At 38.7% G+C, this 13,959-nt stretch overlaps 1 protein-coding gene across 3 annotated transcripts; it reads right to left on the bottom strand.

Annotated features, from left to right (window-relative positions):
- Positions 1-4,102: 4,102 nt before the first annotated feature.
- On the bottom strand, positions 4,103-12,891 carry abhd17ab (abhydrolase domain containing 17A, depalmitoylase b). Of its 3 annotated transcripts, none has more exons than XM_044361443.1 (6): positions 12,146-12,891; positions 11,983-12,025; positions 10,460-10,830; positions 8,831-9,025; positions 7,714-7,893; positions 4,103-5,517 (listed from the first exon to the last, which is right to left on the bottom strand). In XM_044361443.1, the coding sequence occupies exons 3-6, from the start codon at positions 10,822-10,824 to the stop codon at positions 5,292-5,294; spliced, it is 966 nt and encodes a 321-aa protein (XP_044217378.1). In that variant the 5' UTR covers positions 10,825-10,830; positions 11,983-12,025; positions 12,146-12,891; the 3' UTR covers positions 4,103-5,291. The 3 variants fall into 3 exon arrangements, with proteins under 3 accessions (XP_044217378.1, XP_044217377.1, XP_044217379.1); XM_044361442.1 differs by having other exon boundaries at positions 11,983-12,106; positions 12,577-12,891; XM_044361444.1 differs by having other exon boundaries at positions 12,577-12,891.
- Between the last annotated feature and the right edge of the window lie 1,068 nt (positions 12,892-13,959).

Raw genomic sequence — 13,959 nt, 5'->3', positions numbered from 1 at the left:
TCAAATGAATAAGAACAACACAGAAGAAGGAAAGATTATAACTTGTTTCAATTCCTTTTGAATGCTGCAGAGACATTTTCAAGGCCGGAGCTCAGCACACTTGACATGTTGGACCCTCCTCCAATTAATATACAGCATGTACAGTGATATATGTGCATTCAATAAAGCCATGTGGCTTGTTTTCTACTCAGTGATATCAACCCCTCCCACTCTAGTTGATAGTTTGAGCTCCCTGGGCTGCAGATGTACACATATACCTAACTGATAACTATGATTACTAGTTGTTATCAGGTCTGTATCAGATGAGCTTGGGGGCCGTTTAAGAGCCAACTTTTGTTCTCTCCTAGAGGCCATACACACACAATTTCAGATATGTTAAGTGACTGCTAAACCTAAACAAATGTCAGCCAAGACATGCAGTATAGAGCTGATGGTTTACATTCCAGTATCCTCATCCATATGGAAGAATGTTGAAACTGAGTATTATTTCAGCACTGTTTAAATTTTATAGAGACAGAGAGAAGTTTCGAAGTTTAATGCCTTGGAACAAACAAAATATTGCCACATTTTAGTGCATGTCCTAAAACAGATAAGGCTATCGTTAGTTGACATAAAGTTTGGCAAATGATTCATCCAAATTTATTTCTTTTATTAATAAATGACTCTGCTGTTAAACATTTGAATGACAATAAATTTGGCTAAGAACATATAATGACATGTAAAATACTGAAAACTTAAAAGATTAGGACATGTAGTGCCATGAGTTGAGACCTTTGACTTGCAAAATCATGACTTTTTCCCTACTCTGTGTTCATATTTACATTATTTTCTCATAGTAGATGATGTACATTATTTTCCAAGCAAGCATCACAGTCTTTACAGGTCATCTGCAGCCATGTGTCACAGTCAGGTCATTGGGTAATGGAAACCTGAAAAATTCAGGCCACCAGTTAACACAGAGTGACAACATCCATCCAGTGATAATGCAAATCTGCAGCACTTTGTTGTTTGTTTGCACTTTGCTCCTGGTAGCCTTTTGTTCCCCTCGTCCACTTGTACAGGCCCTTCATACTCTTCCCTCAAGCAATGCCGTGTTGGCATCTGATGCACGCTCTTTGTGACATTTGCCCTGCTGAATAACACTCATAGTCTCTTACAACTTCACACTCATTCCCATGGATGACGAAGATAATAGCTCTTTCTCGACATGAAAAAATTAGTCAAATATTCAGCACATTTCTCAGTTCTCACATTCAGAGCCAGCTCTCTAGTCTTGTTTTAAGTCTCCTGTTGTTGAGAACAAGCACATCCACAACCCTTTGGTTAACATAAAAGAGCTTTTTATGCTCAGGGCTGTGTGAAAGTCGGTGCATTTGTGTGTTGGAGGGGTGGTGGCTGTGGTTGATGCAGCAGGTCAGGCTGCACTAACTTTGCTTTACGCAGGGGGGGATGTGCCGCCGCAGCTGCTTTTAATCCGTAAGAGCATTTGAGTGGGACACCAGATTGTTTATGTCGTCCCTTGAAAAAGAGCTGGCACAAGCACGTCTGCGTTTGTGTGTGTGTGTGTGTGTGTGTGTGTGTGTGTGTGTGTATGTGTCTGCAGAGAGGCGCAGCTTACGATCCATCTGTCCCCCTTTTTCCCACAATCCAACATGGTGGCAGACTAGACAGTGAGGGGAGGCTGGGACAGACATGAATCCTTGTACTGGTTTAATTAAAACACATCATTTGAACCTTTTTTTGGCACAGATGAAAACAAGCCTGTCCCAACACACAGCTCTACAGAGGAGAAAGAAAACACACCGGGCAATTAAAGACTCGTTTACTCATCAGCTAATTATTCACTCGAGCCTTTTCTTGGATCTGTCTCGTGCAGCCCTCTGAGGCCTTTCACCACAGGCAGATCTTTATTCATTGAGTGCCAGAGCTGCGGTGAGTGGAAAATCGTGGAGTGAATGAGACACACGTAACGCTGATTCCTGCTGAAAGGCTTTTCTCTTGCTCATTAGAGCTCATTTCACTGCAAAATGACACCTGGTTGAAAGAAATCTCTCTAAGAAAAGAGGGAAAGAGTCATATTAATGATAAATTTCTGATTATGTTTTATTAACTTCTTATCTCTTTTCATTCTTGGAAAAAAAAAAGACAATATCTTTAAAAACTAAAAATTAGTATAATGAACAAGGAATAACAATGTGCGATGACAAGAATGAGACATAGTTGCGTTATACCAATTCTGACCAAAGATCCAAACATTTGAATAAGAATTTCATTTTTAAAAAACTTATCAAGTGTCTGCTTGAAGCTTCTGTTATTGTTCTTTTATCATCCCACACACTTTTTTTCTAAACATATCAAAACACACACTGCTTTGCGGTATTGCTTAGTTGTACTCCTCCACAGATGATAAATTATAAACAGCTTAAAACACACACACACACACACACACACACGCACACACAAAACTCGGTTAATTTATGCTGTTCAGACTGTGTTCCTGCATATATTTGAAAGCAGATGATATGATGAATCATAAGTATTTAGCAATCTGACAAATTTACATGTCATTTGTATCCAAATGTATAGTGGAAAAACATCAGACCAACCACATACATAAATAAAAGAACTTGCATTTGAACATATTTGCCTTTGGTTATCAAGATACCGACATAAACATTGGGTACACTGGGTAAAGCGCTAAAAAATAGTTTAACTTTGGTTTATACATACACAAGAAAGCCTGAAAATCCTGACTTCTCTTCCAAAGCAAACAAACAGAACAGTCTTAATCTCAGCTTCAACTTAGAAGTTTAATGGCGCAACACTCAAAAGGTTCAAATAATGAACTCATTTAGTTAAAAACACATAAATCCTTGACAATTTTAGCCATGGAAACAGTTTTTGGGGACTGCTTCAAACTTCTTGAACGTTGCACCTTTAAGAAGAACACTTTAGACTGCACTTTATGTCTGGTTGCCAAAACAGACTATTAATAAGAGAATGTCGGGATTTTGTCGTGTTGGAGTGCTGCGAGGCTGAAAGAGGTCGTAAAAATGAAGGGATTGATTACTATTTATCTTATGAGTCACTTGAACAGGGCAGCCAGCTGATATAATCTTGTACCACTTCTTTTAGCATACGATCACAATACTGTGACAGAAACAAGATGGCAAATGCAGCAAAAGGGGACGATTGATATTGATAAGTGATATTTCCCCCAAACAATCAGCGCAAAAATATCAGTAATCCACAATAGCAATACAACGTTTGAGACATTTTTACCAAAAAAAAAAAATCACACCAGCAGCTGTAAGAAGTACTGCACCACACTCACTGTGTAGCAAAATCAATAGTGTTACCAAGTGTTATCAAGAAGTTATTTTCAAAAAGGAGTAAAAATACTTAACTATAACATGAGACTTGTATGCATGTACGGATAAATGGCAGTTGTTGTAAAGACGGTAAACCAGCGAGGGAACAGACACACAGCCTATTTGGTGTCAATTGTTACCAATAGCACAGAATCGTAGTGGAATAGCATTGTCATCATGTTGGACGATAAATAACAACACTGTGTTACTGTGCTCTTTCCTAATGCTGTTAAAACTGTCAAACAGATAAGGAACCATAGTGCTGTGTGGTATAAAAACATCTGTTCCTGTGCTTGTCTGTAGGAGGGTGGGACAGTCAGAATGTGAAGCAGATCAATCAGAATTCTTTTTTGCCAACAATCATAAAATATGCGATTATATAGTCAGGTTTTCAATCATGCCCTGAATTGACAAACTTGCCTGTCAACATGGACCGCAAATGAGTAAGACGGCTGTCAGACAGATTCAAAGACAGACAGAGAGAAATAAAAACAGGCTGGAGGTAGAAAACCAAAGCCTGTTTAATTTTAGTGTTGTTGTTCCAGACACTGAGGGAAATAGGAGCTTCCCTGACAGCTGTGACCCACTGGTGCGAGACATAAACACGACGAACAAGACTAAAACAAAAGAGACGGGGCGAAAACACTCTCAGACATTCCACTAAGTGACGGAGCAGGACGTATTTTCTTTTTTCAGGCTCTTAAAACGTTGCTCCTTTTTTTTTTTTTTTAAAACGCAGCTAGTCCCGCTCCATCACTGCGGCACAGACTGAAGACGGTATGGACACTCAGTTCAAACTAAAGTAAAAACCTAGATGTGTAACGGCTCACCAAACACAAGGTTCGGTCTGTACCTCAGTTTCGGGGTCATAGTTTGATTCATGACCTGGTTAAAAATCAAAGATTAAAAAACAAGCTCTCACACTGGATGTTTCAATCTTAAAAAGGAGAAATCTCAAAGGATCTGAGGAGATTTAGTTAAATGCATACAAAACAAAAAAAGACACAAGTGTGGAACACACTGACCCTAATGTCTTACAGGGTTACCTGAGCAAAATGTTCAGTACAGTAAAGAACAAAATTAACAACAGAAAATTTAAAGTCATCTCTATGTGTGTGTCATTTTCATTTTTCACCAGTTTTATCCATTCCTTTTACATACATATTAGAAATAATTCTGAATATAATGCAGTCCGATACACAACTACCACTTACTAGAAAATCATCATATAATTGATTTATTGAACTTTATAAGCTTCATAAAACACTTTAGTACTGGGTTGCATTAGATTGTACAAGTGTGTCTAAGAAAAACTGGTGACTCAATGTGGAGAACATGGTTGCCATTTTTTTTTTTTTTTTTTTTTTTTAAAAGGTTATTAGAAAACCAAAATATTCCCCAACATATATAAGAGAGTCCTCTAATAATTCATGAGCTTCATGTGCACTCATCATTATCCATTAATCATGGATTGAACAGCAGGAATGAACTGAAACACACGAGTAGGCTGGAAAAAACTTGCTGTCTGGACCACACTGTAATCAACCTACATGACTAAATTATCAGTTTGTTGTTCTGTTCAATCTCCTTTTCATTCAATTTCAACACAAGACCTTTTCCTGTGGACAATGTCCTTATTATTGCACAGTATAGGAATATATTTGCTGTCTAAACAACAGTCTGAATGCAGTGTGTGACAAAAGTCTTTCACACTAACGCACATCTGATGTTCATGAACACACAGCCCCTTTTCCTCAGGGTCCATTCAAGGCAAACTGTTCCCCCCCGAAGACCTTAGAGCAAAAGGTAGGTTGGGGAAGGGTAAAGATTAATCTCGGAGACGTTTCTGTTCTGGACACAGAGAGTCGAGGCTCGGTAATAATGATGCTGATGCCGATGCTAGCTGTAAAAATGTGAAGGTCAGGCGTGCTGTGCTGCCAACTCCTGTCCTATGAAGCGGCGCAGGCGTTCCAGATACTGGCTGTACAATTCGATGTCGTTGTGTCCCGCTCCTTCCACCCAGAGGGGCTCCACGGCTTTGGGGCAGCGCTCGAACAGAGCCAGGCCGTGCGAGAAGTCGATGACCTCGTCCTCCGTCCCGTGGATGATGAGCACCGGAGACGTGATTTTGGACACTTTCTCAATGCTAAAAAAGGGGAAAAGGGAGAATGAAGGAAAATAAGGAGGTCACATTTTAGAGATATCGATAATTTATGTATCCATATTTAGTTCCCCGCCCCTATAAAACAGTTCTGAAAGCAGACTGGACAGTTCAATAGTCATAAAGCACTTGCTCTGTGGATCAGGTCATAAAAAATGTTCTGAAAAAAAACAGTCTAAAATATTTTGTTATAGATTAAATAAAAGCTTAATGGATCACGGAAACTGCATTTTTGTCTAGACTGCTAACATAATCATTATAGGCTATAAAACATGTTTATTGCTTTGAAAGGAGCTGAATATTTCAGTGTTATTTTCATTTAGCAAACACAGCATGAACAGCAGCCCACTACTGATTAGTCAGTTACAGATAAATGATAATATGTGCAGATGAAGGTTACATCAGAGCTGCCTCACCAATCTCTGCAACATAGTTTTGATGTTTGTGGAGAGTACAGATAACAAAGTCGAGTCTCGAGATTTGTCTATAGATTATCCTGATAGAAACGATTGTATTCATTGCCAAACGAGATATACTTTTGCTAACTTATCTCAGCTACAAAAGTGAAGCACACAAAAGGTCTTCTCTTAAAAGTACAACAAAGTCATTCCATGGAATACAGACACACTTCATGTGGAAACCAGCAGAGAAAGACAGATAGATATAGAGAAAGGAGGGATGCCAGCTGCCCACTCTGAGCTACAACAACCTACGAACACTGGAGGTTTTCTCGGCTCACTACAGACACGGTGAGACATTCCTTGGTTTCCTTCCACCTCTGCTCTTCACCTACATGTACCATCTGGGACTAGTTTCTACATTAAGACCGGCATTGGCTGCTATTAAACCTTATCAGACTCAAGCAGTAAAACTAACCTGGAAACAAGAGCAGAAGGGATAGAGCCTCGCTACTGATAGTTTTATTCTAAGTCGTTAATGTCCAGCCAAGAGAACTGATTTGTATCCAAAGATTAAAAATAAAAAAACACAGTAACGACACATTACAGTCGACACCCACATTACAATCGCACACAAATGTGTGGAAGCAAATCTCAGAGGTTGTAACTGAATTCAAGACATTAAAATAATCTGTGACAAAACATACAACCAACCACCTGTATTATGTAATACCACTACTTCATGTCACAGGATCTATATTCAAATGTGTTGCAGTAGACTGATAACACATAATTCTAATATGTAATTTTGGCAAAGGTAAATATCCAAGGATTTTGCTTAGATGATGGTGATTAACTGTCTTTCTTGGAGGTAGATTGAGATCTATTAAAGTACACATTAAATTAAATTAAAACATGACAGAATCTGTTGATCACACAACTCTGCTGTCTGTGCTGGTTACGCTCTGGATCTATTCACCAATATTAGACAGACTTATATAAGAGGTTTTGGTAAATATTGGTGTGAGGGGTTGATGGTTATTACATCTGACATTATTATGTGTGAATGACGCACAGAAAGTCTCTGTGGAAAATGACACGAATTGGAACTGCAGCTATACGGAAGAATATCATTTCTGAAAAGGTTGCGGATGAGAATGATCTCTGTGCAGCGAGATCACTCCTGCAAGATAACACAGACGTCTGAGTTCCTCTCTGAAATATTACAGAAGTTGGCCCTCTCACCTCTATGAAAATAAAAATAATACCTACAGACTCTAAGGAAAGACACTAGAGCTGTTCTTTTGGCGCAGATGTTTATCTTGGATAAGAATCAATTTTAACAACTGACAGTGGCAAGTATGCTTTTCTGCTGACACATCTGTAATTATGTGGAAATGCCAACTGGAAGCCAAATTGTCTGTGCAATGTATGTGTGTATTATATTAACATGACAACATAACATAATAAGATACCTTATTTAAGGGTTTTATGAAACAGGGAGTGTACAGATTTCATTCTTATAAGTATCTCTATTTGTAAGATTTATCTTATAAAAATTGGATTCTAACAGCCATGATATATTTGTGAACTATATTAATTATACAACACATTAAAACACAAATTCTGTTAATATGATCTTAATTTGCATCTGAACAATAAAATCTAGGGAAATGTCAAACATTTCACAGCAGAGGGCAGGCTGATAAAGACAGAGAGACGGGTTTGAAAAGAACAAATAGAGAATGAAATGTTGAAAGACAATCACCAGTCAGAGACTTACTTGGGGAAAGCGTCGAAGCAGTAGGTTTTCTTCGTGTCAGGAAAGGCCACTCTCATGCCTGATGTTAAAGGTGAGTGAAGGACCACAGCAGCGCACTCATACCGTGATGCCAGGTCTACAGTGGGAACTGTACCAATGCTCTGTCCATACAGGATGATGTTCTCTGGGCTGATGCCATACCTGGTTAAAACCAGAAACACAGAGATAACATTATATGATTCAGGACAACCGTAGCATGCAAAGTACAACACATAAACAAACAAACAAAAATAAAACTTCAGCATGTTTTGGGCTGCAACTATAACAATATATTTACTTTCATTACTGATTCATCCTTTGATGATTTTTTGTGCACCCAAGTCAACAAAATAACCAGAATTTTGAAGCAGTAATTTATAAATGTTTGATAATTTTACTTAAAAGATTAAATAGTTATCAAACTTACAATCAAATATGTACTTAATAAACTGACTGACCACTGTAGAATTTCTTCAGTCTGTTCAGTTTGGAAGAATAAATTTCATTTAACCTTCTAGGAGAAAAATAATTTATTTGTGGTGCTTTCATCTTAAGAGGAAGGATGTTGAAAACTTCCATTAAACATGAAAAGATTTTTTAATAAATATGGTGAAATTACAGAGGGAAGAGTGACTGCTAACACAAAGTAAATTCACACCAAGCAACCTTTAGTCAATGCTCTGCAGTGTCATGTCTTCCCAGAGCAACAGTCGCATTAAGGCAGCTCCGCTTTCACTAATGAGACACTTTATCACACCACAATGTCCTTGAGACATGTAACCCCTCCCAGCCTTCCCTCTGCCCATCCATCCATCTCACTTTTTTTTTTTATTCCCACAGCATCTGTCTCAACTCTGCTCTGCTCTTCATCACAGCTCTGCCACCTTGATTCACCCCTTCTTTGCATCTTCATCCTCATTTTTCACTTCGTCTTGCTTTTTCTTAGTACTCCCACAAGTTGTAGCCATAACACGATGACGTTATAACCCCGAGTTTGATTTGACGCTCAGCTAAACAAATCCTGTCGTAACACAGCGATGCACAGGGCGAAAAATCAACCCTTGAAGGACACATATGGGTCAATTAATTCCTAACATACCGGGTGCGCAGGGCGTGCCAAGCAGCATCTATATCTGCATAGAGATTCTTCTCAGTGGGCTTGCCAGTGCTGACACCGTATCCTGAGTAGTCGTAGGAAAAGATGTTGCAGTTGATGCGAGTGCCGAGGCCGATGTAGAAACTGCTCATCTGGCCCAGGTCGACTGCATTACCGTGGGAGAAGAGCACTGTAAACCTGAGAGGATGTGAAGACAAAAGTGAGGTTAGAACATGAACCAACAGAGATGGAGACGTGTTTCATATAGATGTTTATCCTTTTTATTTTTTAGTGTTGATTCTCATAGTTACAGGAGACACCTGTTTTTCATGGTATCCTTATTCATTGCTAAGACCAACATTTTTATATTGTAGCCAAAATAAAAAAGCTGCATGTTTCCATTTGTGTAAACGATCAACATCTTTAGTCGAGGCTTTATTCAAAAGCACGTGCCTGGAAAGCACATGCCTGGAAAGTCTATTTAAGTAAAGCCAATTGAATGCATCACAGGAAGGATTAACAATAACACCCAAACAAAGAAACAAACTAAACTGAACATAATTAAAATCAACCCATTTTTTATCCATCTACAGGAGTAACTCTACACTAAATGAAACCACCAACAACCTGCTGACAAACACAGTGAGGTTACTTAAACTTGACGTCTACAAATGCTGCATAATGGCAGATTAGTTTACTGAGATGGCCCCATGTCAAATGACTCTTACTTCTAGACATTTTGTACAACCTGAGAAGCAGAGTATCCACTATAAACTCTGTGTATACCTGCACTTAGCTTTTATTCATGAATGCATATTGTGCTACCTGGAGTAATCTGATACTTCTTCTACACACTGACAGTTTTGAGATCCTCCCTCAGTGGTTTTGTTTATGAAGCCGTATAACCTGCGGCTTTGCTCTTGGCCTTATCACTCAGAAGGTGGCACAACAATGACTCTGCCATATCAGGTCCAGTTTGGATTCATTTTTGTGTAATACTAGATCGACATTAATACAAGGCACACAGACTGTAACACAAGCCTGTCCATTTCTTTTTAATCGATTTGGTGAATTAATCAGCAGCGGCACAGCGCAGCAGGATGGGCATCGAACTGAAGTTAAATACTTTTACATCTCAGCACATAAAATTCTTTTTAGGCCCAATGATCCCTTCGTATAAAACAATCACTGCCAATAAACTCAGTGACACCCAGATAGCTAAAAATGTTTTGTCTCTGACTCACATAAAACTGATATCTTGCTACTGGCGGTGACACTCTTATTATGACAGCTATCATAAACAAGAATTACCAAATGCAGGAGAAACTCAACGTTCCAGTTACTACAAACCTGTATGACTAGACTAAAAGAAAGGAGGAAACAGAATGACTTTTAAAGAGTAAAAGAAAAAATGGATAGCAGTGATCCACTGAAAAAGCAGGAAGAGAAAATCTTTGAGTCAGCTGAGTCAACAGGGAGACAAGTCAAGGAAGTAGACCTGGATGTGAGTGGATAAGACGGACAAGAGGGTGTGGAAACGCTTCTAGGGAAGTGTGACACACCGTCATAAAATGACAAAGAAAAGTCAAGCAAGCTGTGGTGTGAAACTACTCAAAAAAAAGGTAAACCCACCTAGCATTCGGAACACAGCGAATATACATGCAGCCGACTCTGTTCCCTCGGTTGGATCGAGTGAGGAACACCTCGGTTGTGTCCAGCTCTCTCTGGGAGTACTGAAACTCTGCTCGCTCTGTCAGGTGGAGCTTCCATCTTCCCTCCACAGCCCCGGCCCCTGCGCCTCCGGCGACTGATGCGCCGCTGCGCGTCCGCAGGTTGGAAGTTCCTGTTCCCCCTGGCACATTGGGGCCTGCCTCCGGGTCTGGGAGGAAGGTGTATGTGGGCTCGGGGGGCAGGAAGGCGAGCTTGGCTGCAATGCGGCTGGGGCAGGGTGGGCAGCAGAACAGGCAGCAGAGCTCACTGAGAGAGAGGCCATTCATCCTTCACTGTGTAAGAGGAGGACAAGAGGATCAGTGTGCTGATGTATCCACATCATCCCAGTGTAACACAATGAGATACTTATTACAATGCAATGTACAATGCGCGCAGTCGGAGTGCAGCAACAATGATGATGAAAATGTTTCTACGACAGCAAGTTTAGCGCATGCAAGGATTTTAAATGATCAATATATGGCTACATCTTGATTATCTATTAATCAGGTAATATTTGCTGGTTATCAGAGTTGAAATGATTAGTCGCTTAATCGCTTAATTGATCTGCAGAAAATCAACTGGTAAATATTTTGATAATCAGGCATTTTCAAGTCATTTTTCCAAGTAAAAATGGAAAATATTTGATGGTTCTGATTTTCAAATGTGAGTATCTCCTGCTTTTTGTCTTACAGTGCAGTGAAATGAAATACCTTTGGATTTTGGACAACAAAAAGAGAGATCTGAAGCCGCCCCCTTGCTCTCTGGGCAATCATGATGAGCATTTACCACTATTTTGTGATGTTTCATGTATCAAATGATCAATCAATTAGTTAAAAGAAATTGTCAGATTTAAGGCAGCAACTAACGATTATTTTCAATATGAAAATCGTGATTTGTCGATTATTTTCTCGATTTATCGATTAGTTGTTTGGTCTATAAAATGTCAGAAAATGGTGATCCATGTTTCCCAGAGCCCGATGTCTTGCTTTGTCCTGACTAACAGTCCACAACCCAAAGATATTCAGTTCACTGTCATAGAGGACCAAAGAAACCAGAAAATATTCACAATTGAGAAGCTGGAATCAGAGAAAACTCAAATAACTCCAATAGTTGGTGATCAATTTAATAGTTGACAACTATTTGATTAATCGACTAATAGGTGCAGCTCCAGTCAGATTAGGCAATATACAGCATCACATATAAGAAGAGTTTCTTCTTCATCATGTCATTTATAAACTGATTATGTTTTGGCTGTTGGTAAACCTCAATAAACGATTTTTAGGACTTCACCTTAAGCTCTGGGAAAACACCAGTAAATATTACTCATTCTCTCAAAATGTTATAGTGCAAATATTTAACAGATTAGTCACTATAAGAATATTAACTGGATGGAGCCCTACATAACATCCCTCCAAACATACAGCATATAACAAAAGTAGACCTACCTGTTGATCTGAAGGGCTTAGTGTAAGCTAAAAATAAGTTGTGCTGAAACAAAAATAAAACAAAGAGGACTTCCTCCACTTCAAAATGAAAGCCACATTCACACACAGGAGACTGTAAATTGCCCTGTCAGCAGAGGAAGGAGGAAAAAGTAGTGTTATTTACAAAGTATGTGCTTGGTTTTCTGTGTGGTGCCTGAAGTCCAGATCACATCCATTTTGTCCACTTGTTGAGAGATAAACGAGTAATTTAAAACGATATGCTTTCCCCCCCAAACGTGCCTTGGATATTTTAATAAAACGGAATTAGTTTCTTCTGTTTTTTTTTACTTGTGTTGACAGTGAAGAAGAAGCGTTTCCAAAGCAATCTTCACCTCTAAATAACCAAAGCAAAGTCTGAACTCCTTCTCAGCTGCAATTAAACACCTACTATATTGTTCCCTCCTGTAAGAATGAGCGATATATAAAGAATAACGCCGGTGACAAGTTGCATTTGACCGGAGATAGGAGCTACTTGTCTGCGCGTACCAGCTAGCTCTGCGCTGGCTTAAGCTAGCAAGAAGACATAAACACGGCTACTCAGTAAAAACAACGCACATTCGCGGATATACGACGCAAAAAAGCCCCGTTAAAACACAGACTCCAGCGTGTGTATTTGACTCCATGAATCCAAGAACGTCGTTGGCGTCTCCTCTTGACTTTACGGGCAGCGTCTCGTCATTTAAATGAATCCATGTAAGTGCGGTGTTTTCCTACTTCTCCGCTGTTTCACCGCATCCGGAAGCGACAGCTGACAGGATGTGACGCAGGGAGTTTCCATTTGGACAATTAAGGGAAACTTGTTATCAGTGTGGGTGAAAATCATGTTGTAAAAGACACGTAAACGATGACATGTTTTAAGGTTGGCGATAAACTGAATCAACCGGACGATTTGCGAAACTACGCGAGATTTTAACTATAACTTTAATTTCCTAACCTAAACTAACCCTAACCTTAACCCTAATATCGCGAGAGTTCGTCGCTCCAGCTGATCTAACCTAGCGTTTACCATGTTTGAACTTTTGACAGGAATCTCTCTCTCTATTACAAAGTTGACAAAATATTATATTCACAAATCCAAATTCTTAAGCAAAAAAAAAAAACACTTTTAAGAGCTGATTGTCCATATCAAACAATACGTTTGTTCACTATCTGAATGGCCAAACAAAAAAGCTTTTAAAACGTATGACCACTGTAAGCTTTACATGAACTTTATTTAAGTTTTTTTAATTTTTTTATTTTAATTATTATTACAACCCTTAGTCCCCCTGGCGTGTTGTGATTGTAGGCTCAAATTCTACACACAATGTGCTGATAAACTTGTTTCAATAAAAAGCTCTTTAGCCTGGCTTTTGATTAAGAATGATTTATAGACATTATTTACTTATTTGATTTTATTTGTGTTGTAAAATTGGATTTTATCTTTTATTTTATTATATTGATTTTTATTGTCTTTGTTTTAAAAAAATCAGTTATCTAGTTTTTAATCCAAATTTTATTTCACTTATTATTACAACTTTTAAATTAATTTTATTTTATTGCATGTTTATAATTATTATTTCTCTTGTGAATTAGTCTCAAATTATTTTACTGTTTACCGTCTACACTTGTTCTGTCAGTCGTCTATGAAGCACTTTGAATTGCATTAACCTGTATGAAAGTTGCTATTCAAATAAAGTTTGATTGATTGATGGGGTGATTAATTGAAGTTGGTGTCAGCCTATTAGGAACAACATGTATCATCATCATGTATCTGTGTAGGCAACTGAAATAAAATACCTTCCGGGAAAACATAGCCCTTCCCAACACACATACACACACACACTGCAGAGCACACAGTTTTCCTGTGAGTGCTCAGTAGAAAGCTTTGCTGGCTCAGGAACCACCTTTACTACTCTATTCCCCAGAAAATGCTAATGTCAGCCTATCAACTTGTTTTTG

The sequence above is a fragment of the Thunnus albacares genome, chromosome 9, assembly GCF_914725855.1.
Source record: "Thunnus albacares chromosome 9, fThuAlb1.1, whole genome shotgun sequence".
NCBI classification, from domain to species: Eukaryota; Metazoa; Chordata; class Actinopteri; order Scombriformes; family Scombridae; genus Thunnus; species Thunnus albacares.
Note: the sequence above shows the minus strand (reverse complement) of the source record. Positions and strands in the feature narration are given on the sequence as shown.

Excerpts from the sequence above, each read along its gene's own strand:
- abhd17ab (XM_044361443.1), bottom strand. The coding sequence starts at position 10,824 with ATGAATGGCCTCTCTCTCAGTGAGCTCTGCTGCCTGTTCTGCTGCCCA. Across the intron at positions 7,894-8,830 it reads TGGCACGCCCTGCGCACCCG|GTATGGCATCAGCCCAGAGA; the intron begins GTATGTTAGGAA and ends GGTTTTAACCAG. Across the intron at positions 5,518-7,713 it reads TGCTTCGACGCTTTCCCCAA|CATTGAGAAAGTGTCCAAAA; the intron begins GTAAGTCTCTGA and ends CCCCTTTTTTAG.